This window comes from Eupeodes corollae, chromosome 3 (genome assembly GCF_945859685.1).
Source record: "Eupeodes corollae chromosome 3, idEupCoro1.1, whole genome shotgun sequence".
In the NCBI taxonomy this organism is placed as follows: domain Eukaryota; kingdom Metazoa; phylum Arthropoda; class Insecta; order Diptera; family Syrphidae; genus Eupeodes; species Eupeodes corollae.
Window position 1 is genome coordinate 15,862,145 of NC_079149.1, and position 9,511 is coordinate 15,871,655.

Here is a 9,511-nt window from a genome sequence, read left to right on the forward strand (position 1 = left end):
TCTACTTAAATTCAACAATTCGTCGCCATTAAAACAACAAATACTCTTTCTACAAAACAAAATAGAAAAAGAACTACAACTTTTATTAACCCATCGCAATAGAAGATCCATTAAATGGATTGGATCCGCTTGGAAATGGTTAGCTGGATCACCAGACGCTTATGACCTAGACGATTTAATAAACAAACAAAACGAACAAATTATAAACAACAACAAACAATATGTTATCAATAGGGACATACTAGATAACACAAACAAGATAATAGAAAATTATAAATTTATTTTAAAGAAATTTAACGAAATCCCTAATGAATATTTTATGCAGGCAATTTTTAATAAATTATTAATGTTAAAAGAAGAATTAGAAGACATTTCAAATGCAATAAATTGGGCAAAACAGGGAATAGTAAATTCTAAACTTCTCTGTAAAAAAGACCTAACACAAATTTTAAATGACATAGAAAATTTACCCTACGGTAACGATGCACAAGCATTGAATTATGCAACCCCTTCCGTTGCAATTAAAGGCGAAGTGATTCTTTATATTATTTCATTGCCTATAACTACTAACGAAATTTATAACCATTTAAAAATAAGACCTGTTACAAAAAATAACAAACAAATTTTGATTCCTTATCTAGATATATTAGCAAATAAAAAAGAAATGTATGGTATAAAAGAAAATTGTTTAAAAGTTCATGAAATTTTAATATGTAAACAAAACCAAATTATCAAATTATCTAAAAATTCCTGTATTTCCAATCTACTAAACAGTATGAATGCAAATTGTACTTATATATTTAACACAAAAACAAGCATTGAACAAGAAACAGAAAATTTAATTTTTATAGATAATTACAAAGGAAAGTTATATGATTGTGAAAACAAAACAAGAACATTAAATGGAACCTATGTAGTACAAATTTCTAACTGTTCAATAAATCTTGGAAACTTAAATTTTATAACAAAAGAAATAACCAATTATGTACCATTGCCATCAATATTCCAAGGACAATTAACAGAATCAAATATTAAACTAAATATCGATCAAATACATCTTGAAAACATTAAACAAATAGAAGAAATAAAAACAATTAGCAATCAAACTTTCATTAATAACATAGTTTTGTACATTTTGATAATAATTATTGTAATCATTATTCTTGCAAAAAAGGGTAAAAACCAAAAAGAAATTAATGTAATTAACGAAATACCTAAACCAGAAAACATTGTATTAAAAACTCTCCCAGTAAAAAAATTTGATGAAAGGATGTTTATAACATTAAATTAGTTTATTTTTCGGGACGAAAAATTTAAAAGAAGGGAGGAGTTAAATGTATATCAAATATCAAACCCAAGTCCGATATGAAATATAAACATCCGACTGTGATCAATGCTATCTGATGGATACATTCTCACGATTGAGTGTTTACATTTCAAAGTGATGACTTAGTATTTTTACTCTAGATTTTAAGTCACATAGAATATTTTTCAGTTTGTATAAGTTAGTTCTTAAGATCCGATACTCCGGCTAACATCTAGTTAGCTGTTAAAATTAATAAAACTTTTTTTAAAAATTATATCATAAAACATTTAATTTAACTACGTACATTATTTTTTTTTTATATATATATTTATTAACTAGCCAGGTTTGCTATCAATTCATTGTCGGAAGAATTGCATGCTATGTTATATCTCTCATAAAGCTTTGAAAGTCTTAACGATATAAGTTCAATACAAATTTGGTGCAGTTCTTCTGTCGAAAAATGTCTCGGAAGATTCAACATCAATTTCAAGACTTTATTTTGAATGATTTGTAACCTACGAACGTGACTTATAGCACATCTGCCCCATGCTGGAGAACCGTAAAATATTATTGCTTGAAATACAACTTTGTATATCAACAACTTATTTTTCATGCTCAATTTAGATTTACGGTTGATGAAAGGGTATAAAACTTTTATTGTGATATTAACTTTTTTCACTATTTCTTGTACATGTAAGCCAAAAGTAAGGGTTTTATCGAGGTATACCCCAAGATATTTTGCACTTGTTTGCCAACCTGTACTCATTCCGCAAATAACTAGGTTATTACTTGGCAAAAAACAGGCTTTTCTTTTTCGAGTGAAAAAGACAGCCTGAGTTTTTGAAGCATTTATTTTTATTTTCCAAGCATTGCAGTAGCTTTGTATTTCATATAATGCAGATTGCAAGTTAGCTTCTATGAAGAAGCCAACTGAATCAGAAGAAAAGATACAGGTATCATCGGCAAAAATTGCTTTTTCACAGTTTGGGAAGGAGGGGAAATCATAAGTGAAAATATTGTATAAGATTGGACCAAGCACAGAGCCTTGAGGTACACCTGCACTTACATCAAAAGCATCAGAAAGGTTATTGTTTACAGTAACTCTAAATGTCCTGTTTCTCAAAAATGATTGTACAATCTTTATGAGATACTTTGGAAAGTTTAGAATCAAAAGCTTATGTAGCAAAGCGTCGTGCCAAACGGTGTCAAACGCCTTTTCAATGTCAAGGAACACCGTACCTGTGCTTTTTCCTGTCAGGAGACTTTTGTCAAAGATTGGCTGTCATTCCTCGATCAACTCCTACAGATGAAATAAACGCCTGTTTGAAGTCATCAGTTATTTGGAGATATGAAAAAAAATTGACTCTGAACATTAATATACGTATTCACCTACATAATGATGTAACAGCCCGTGAGTTATCATAACAATTGTTAGAAATTGGTGATGGCAAAATACCAATCGACAGTACCAACGGATTTATCACTTAACCGAACAATTTTTGTACAATTACGCAATCTATAGATGAGTTGATTGAATGTGATTTCCGAATATTCTGCAGAATTACAAAAATCATGATTGGTTGAGAACGCACCATTTTAGTACCGAAAAACATTCATATCAATACCATTCATTTTTAAATTCGTGCGAAAATGCCAGGTGTAGTCACGACATATAAATCAATTGACAATGTTATGAATAAAGATTAGGCAATGAATTATCCAATTGAATTTTTAAATACATTGGAACCGGCTGGTATACCACCGCATTACTTGAATTTGAAAATTGGTTAAACCAAAACTGGCACTAGATTGGCAGTGAAAAAGTTTTGCCAAATTTGATTGAAGCTACAATCTCAACTGGAAAATCAAAAGGAGAAGTGTGTTTGATACCGAGTATCCCTCTGATTCAAAATTATTTGCGATGTTCTTAAATAAGGTTCAAAGGCAAACACTTAACGTTTGTGGTGTCAATTTGGAGGAATCATGTTTTTCATATGGCCAACTTTATGTTGCCTGTTCCAGAGTCGGTACACCCAACTGTTTATTAATTCATGCTCAAAATGGAAAAACTAAAAAAAATTGTTTATCCAACTGTTTTAGACAAAACCATATAGACCCCCATAGTAAGAGTACCCAATTCTTTTCATTTTTTAGCTTTTACTCTTTGCTGATAAATATAATGTAAAAAATATAAAAAAACATCATTGAGGTCATTTTGAATTTTAAATAGCTACCAATTTAAAATATTGTTTTCTTTGAATAAATGAATTTAATAATCATTTTTGTTTAATACTGTGCCTTATACGTAGCGAAGCACGTACCGAGCAGCTAGTAGCGCATAAAATTAAGCGACAAAAAGTTGACGTATATAAACTTAGCGAGCATGAACATCAATAATGTTTCAATTTGTTTAAGTTGCACCTTACTGCAATACTGCCGAATGCCTTGCAACGACTTTGGATGTAAAGTTTAAATTTAAAAAGTACAGACAAATTTATTGATAAAAACAGAACTCTTACCTATCTTTCCAGGTCAAATTGAAATAGTTTCAGAAGTGGTTACTGTGTCACGAAATCACCATTTCCAAATCAACTCTTAAATAGAGACCGGGAATAACAAATGGTCATGAGCTGATGGTTTAAAAACTAAGAACAAATGTTAAAGCTATAAACTTCGTCTGAACTTCATTATAAATTGAGAAAAAAAATATTTATCGATCTTTCATAACCGGTGTTTTTAGTGTGGTAATTGTCCCACATTACTAGCTACTGTAATTTATTACGGAACATCTTTTAAAGACTTATCGGATACAAAAATTTGACTAAAAATTCATTAAAAAGATACCAATGCTACAAAAAACGCAAATGATTTTTAAAATTATAACTTTTCTCCCCCTCAAACAATTTTGAATATACTTTATAGATATTTTTTAACCACACATTAAGAATGTGAAAAGTATTTTCCCTTCCTTTTATATACTCAAAACCTTAAGACACTTCTGCAATTGTATCTCCTCTCAAATATTTCACTATTCAGATGCCTCTTGCACAGTGTTTAAGCTTTAAACATGTTAGGGGTAGTTAAACCCCCATTTTTCTTGCTCTTAATATAAGAAATACCGCATTTAATATACTATGCATACTTAAAGTATCAAATAAATCAAAAAGTATAGGAAATAGGATTTTGAAGTATAAAATAATAAATAAATAACTTTTCTTAAAGTTGGTCATCATTTCGATCCAGTAAAAGAAGTAACTCTACAAATCCCCATACAAATCTTTAATATGGGGATGTTGTAAGTTGTATGGTGGTTGTAATAAGATTTCAAAAAGGGGAGAGAAACTGATACTTACATTTTCTACGTATAGTATATTATATTCGTATAATTCAGTAAAATGAAAAAAGAAAATTAGAAAAACGCATTAACGCAGAAAACTAACATAGATTTCCTTTTTGTGTTTTTCACCCTTTCTACACTTTATCATAGATTTTAGCAATAATATACATTTAATGGTGGAAAGAAGACACACGGTCAAAATCTTTGCCAATTTCTGATTTTATTTTTTGCAAGTGATTATTGTTAAATTATTGGGGGTGGAAAATACATATTGCTGGTTTAAAGGCTACATTTATGTGAACATTTGAGCTAAATTTAAAGTAATAAAAATACGTTGAGATACGAGCCACATTGATGAGTTCCCATCCCGTCTGTCGATTTGACTTGTTTTAATATTTTGTTAAAAAAGGTGTCATTTTAAAAATAAATTGAAATTACCAACAATATTTTACATATGATGAAATACTTTGATTTCAAAATCTATTTTAGCTAACGAGATTTTTAGTCGAAAAAAAAAACAATTTTTATCAATTTTAGTAGCATTTCTTAAAAGTTTTTATTAATTGGATGAATGAAGTCATTATCTTCTATTATTCATGAGACTTCGAAAACCGAACAACAATTTGTACCAATTTTTCGAACTATTTTTTGTAGATTTTAATTTCTTATGCAAAACTTTAAGCTTGGCTTTTTATAATAAATTTACTCAATGTCAAAAACTATATTTTCTGTGAGATATAATTATTTTGAAGCCAATATTATTAATTTTTGAAAAGATTCAATTTTCAATTCAAATATTCATATATTGGAAGTAATCATTAGGTATACATTTTTTCAAAAGCTTTTATGAATTTTTAAGCATTGGCTTAGCCGTCAGCTTGACTGGTAACTTTAAAATATTTAAGTATACAATTGAACAAGTACATACAAATGTATATAGGTATGCAATTAAAAAAAGGAAAAAAGGTATGATTTGATTGTATAAATATTTGCATTCTGTAGTGGTAGCAAGCTCTGACAAATTTGACAAAGTTCGCCCAATCTTATCCATTTAAAATTTCAATCGTTTCCTGTACTGATAGGGATAGTTTACCAAAGCATACTCTTCTTTGCTGGTTATCTTCTTTAGATCTTCTTTAGAAGTTACATAAATTGAAAAATTGGTGGTTTTTCATTTAAATGTAGAAGTTCGCATCTTGATTTAAAAATTAAGGAAATACCTTTATAGGAGAAAGAATCTTGGAAGAAGTTCTTGTCACACAAGTTATAATTAAGCTGGGCTATAGAGTTATCTACTCTTCGATTGAAGGGCATTTTCAATCATCTGATTTCGTAGAACTTCGTTTTCATCCGAACAATATTGTTGAGATTGATCTGCACAACTTCTCCAAAGAAAGCAGCAAAGTGAAGATTTCACAACTGCATTGAAAATATTATATTTTGTTGAAAAGTTTATGTGATCGTTAGAGAAAATCTTCTTTCAAGTAACATTAATTAAGCTTAAAAAAAAATATTTGATCATGGTTACTTTTCTGAAATAAAGATTTTAAATTGGGCACTAAAGAGTTTTATTTGTTAGGTTAAATGGCTTTGTCCAATTATCAAAAAAAAGCTTATTCGAAACTTTATTTTTTTGTGATTTTCTTTCCGTTTTGGTGCTTCCGTCACGTTACAGTCAAAGTAACTCTATATAAAGATCGGAAACCAATCTGTCATTCTGGTTTGCCTACAAGCTAATATCAATTCCCCACTGCTAATCAATTCACCACTGCTAAAGTCAATTCACCACGAATTGATGAGAAAATACGAAGACCTTAAAATAAGGAGAGAGGAAATTACTACTCAATTGCTTTCTTAGTCCAAAGAAACAGCGGTTAGCAAGAGTTATTCTGCGTTTGATCTCAGCGCTGGTGTTGTTTTCTGCGTTTACAGCGGAGCCTAGGTAGACGAAGTCCTTGCCTACCTCAAAGGTACGTCTGTCGATTGTGACGTTTTTACCAAAACGTCAGTGTTGTATGTCCTTTCTAGACGACAGCATGTACTTTGTTTTGCCCTCATTAACCGTTACACCCATTTTTGCCGCCTCTGCCTCAATACTCACAAAAGCCCCATTGACATCACGATGAGTTCTTCCGATTATGTCAATGTCATCAGCATATGCCAGTAATTAGTAATTGGACAGACTTTTGAAAGATAGTGCCTCTAGTGTTGACGTGTGAGCTCTGTACTATTCTTTCAAGCACGATGTTAAAAAAATCGCATGACAGCGCATCACCTTGTCTAAAACCTTTTTTGACATCAAAAGGTTCTGTTAAGTTGTTTCCAACCTTTATGGAGCAGCGTGAATTCTCCATGGTCATCCTGCACAAACGGACGAGTTTGGCAGGGATGCCAAAACTAGACATGGCTCTATACAGCTCGTCCCTGTAGATGCTGTCATATGCGGCCTTGAAATCGATGAAAAGATGGTGGGTGTCGATTTGGTGCTCTTGAGTTTTTTCCAGGATCTGCCGTAATGTGAATATTTGATCAACTGTGGACTTTCCTGGTCTAAAACTACACTGATAAGGACCTATCAGGTTGTTGACGATGGGCTTTAGACGTTCACATATTATGGCAGAGAAGATTTTATAGGCAATGTTAAGTAGACTTATTCCTCTATAGTTGGTGCAGTTTAGAGGGTCTCCTTTTTTCAGGATCGGGCAAACAATACTGAGGTTCCATTCATCGGGCATGTTTTCTTCCGACCATATCTTACAGATAAGTTGGTGCATGCTCCTAACCAACTTATCTCCAGCTGCTTTAAAGAGCTCGGCTTTCAAGCCATCTGCTCCAGCGGCTTTATTAGACTTCAACTTAGATATGGCAATCTTTACTTCGTCTAAGTCGGGAGGATGGGATTGTTGGCTTTCGTCGTCTATATCGAATGGGTCATCCTGCCTGACAGCGGGATTCAGTTCTTCGTCGCCGTTATACAGTCTGCAGAAGTGGTCCTTCCATATCCTCAGCATTGACTGCGGTTGCACTATGATGTTTCCACTTTCGTCTTTGCAGCCTTCTGTTCTAGGTTTATGTACCTGTGAATTTCGTTTCACCTGTTCATAAAACTTTTGAACCTCATTCCTGCTTTTATACCTCTCAACATCTTCGACCGCACGCTTCTCATGCCCTCTCTTTTTCCTTCTGAAAAGTCGGCGTTCCTCTCGCCTCTTCTGCTCATAGAGCTCACGAGCAGCTCTCGTCCTTTTATGCAGCGCCGCTTTGCGTGCCTGTTGTTTGGCTGCATTTGCCTGCCGACATTCCTCATCAAACCAGGGGTTCCTTGTTGGTGGCTGTTTGAAACCCAGCACATCAGAGGCGGCTTCTCTGATTGCATCTTGGCAATGTTGCCACTGTTTTTCGATAAATTGTGTTGGCGGCAGAGAACTTCGAGAGAGGTTACTACTTGTCACTCGGTCGGAAAAGGATTTGGCGATCTCTGGCGATTGTAGCCGTTCGACGTTGTATCTTCTCCCAGCACCTCCCTGTTTTGCCTTGGGTCTGGAAATCCGAAGTGCTACCCTGGCTACAACGAGGTAGTGGTCCGAGTCGATGTTAGCTCCTCCATAATGCTGGAAGCGTGTCTGGCGTCGATCGCAATATGGTCAATCTGGTTGACGGTAGATTGATCTGGAGAAGTCCAAGTTCCTTTGTGGATGTTGAGGTGTGGAAAACGCGTACTGGCTACCATGACGTTTCCCCCCGCAGCAAAATCTATGAGCCTGAATCCATTATCGGAAGTGTTGTCGTGCAGGCTGTTTTTCCCGATTATTCCACCAAAGATGTCTTCCCTTCCTAGCTTGGCATTAAAATCGCCCAGGACTATTTTAATATCGTAGCTAGGGCACTGCTCATATGTTTTGTCTAAGAGCTCGAAGAACATATCTTTGGTGTTGTCGTCTTTCTCTTCTGTGGGGCGTGCGCGCATATCAGGCTAATGTTGCCGAATTTAGCCTTGATGCGTATGGTCATGAGGCGCTCATTGATGCACCTATAGCTCAAGACTTCTTGCCTAAGTCTGGCTCCAATGACGAATCCGCATCCAAATAAGCGCTGTTGGTTTTCGTGGTAGCAGTCACCATAGTAAATATCGCAGTTTTTCATCCTCTTTTTGCCCGGCCCATCCCATCGTATTTCCTGGATGGCGGTGATATCTGCTTTATATCGTTCTAGGGCCTCCGCTAATTCTTCGGCCGCACGTGGTCTGTTAAGGGACCTAACATTCCACGTGCATATCCGAAGTTCGTTGTCCTTTATTCGTTTGCGTTGGTTGTCAACAGTAAATCCGTCCGTATCCGAGGCTTGTTGGTGCCTCGCAACTTTGAAAGCTTTTACGTGGCCAGGAAGTCACCCCGACGCACAACCTCCAACCTGGAGGGCCAGATCCTAAGTATAACTCCAAGGATGGGGAGCCGGATAAAACCGCTCCTTACAGGCCTGGGCTCCGAATAAGTCGAAGAAGCCCTATAAGGTGTTCACTAAGTAGTTCAACCTTACTGGAACTGTAGACGCCACCGTTGATTCCATCTCGGGAATTCCTCCGCTGCCGTCTGGATAAGGAGAGGTGCCTTAGTGGAAACACCTCTCCCCACCTCTCTCGTTTGCTGCCCCCAACAACTTTCCACTGGGGTTGGAACCCAATCTCCAGTTGAGGTACTAGGCACCCGATGTTCACCACGTGGAGGTGAGAGTAGGAGTTGATAGACAGAGGTTGGTTTTAAGAAAAAACCTATGGACGCTTGTGTCCTCTTGAATGCACATGTCTACCATTAAGAACAAAACGGTCACTAAAATATCATGTTTCTAACTTATTTCAAAATGTATAATGT

The 9,511-nt window shown here is 34.8% G+C and overlaps 1 protein-coding gene across 1 annotated transcript; it reads left to right on the forward strand.

The window, feature by feature from the left end:
* The first annotated feature begins 246 nt into the window (after positions 1 to 246).
* On the forward strand, positions 247 to 1,543 carry LOC129951973 (uncharacterized). Its single transcript, XM_056064375.1, has one exon. The coding sequence runs from the start codon at positions 320 to 322 to the stop codon at positions 1,289 to 1,291; it is 972 nt and encodes a 323-aa protein (XP_055920350.1). The 5' UTR covers positions 247 to 319; the 3' UTR covers positions 1,292 to 1,543.
* The last annotated feature ends 7,968 nt before the right edge of the window (positions 1,544 to 9,511 follow it).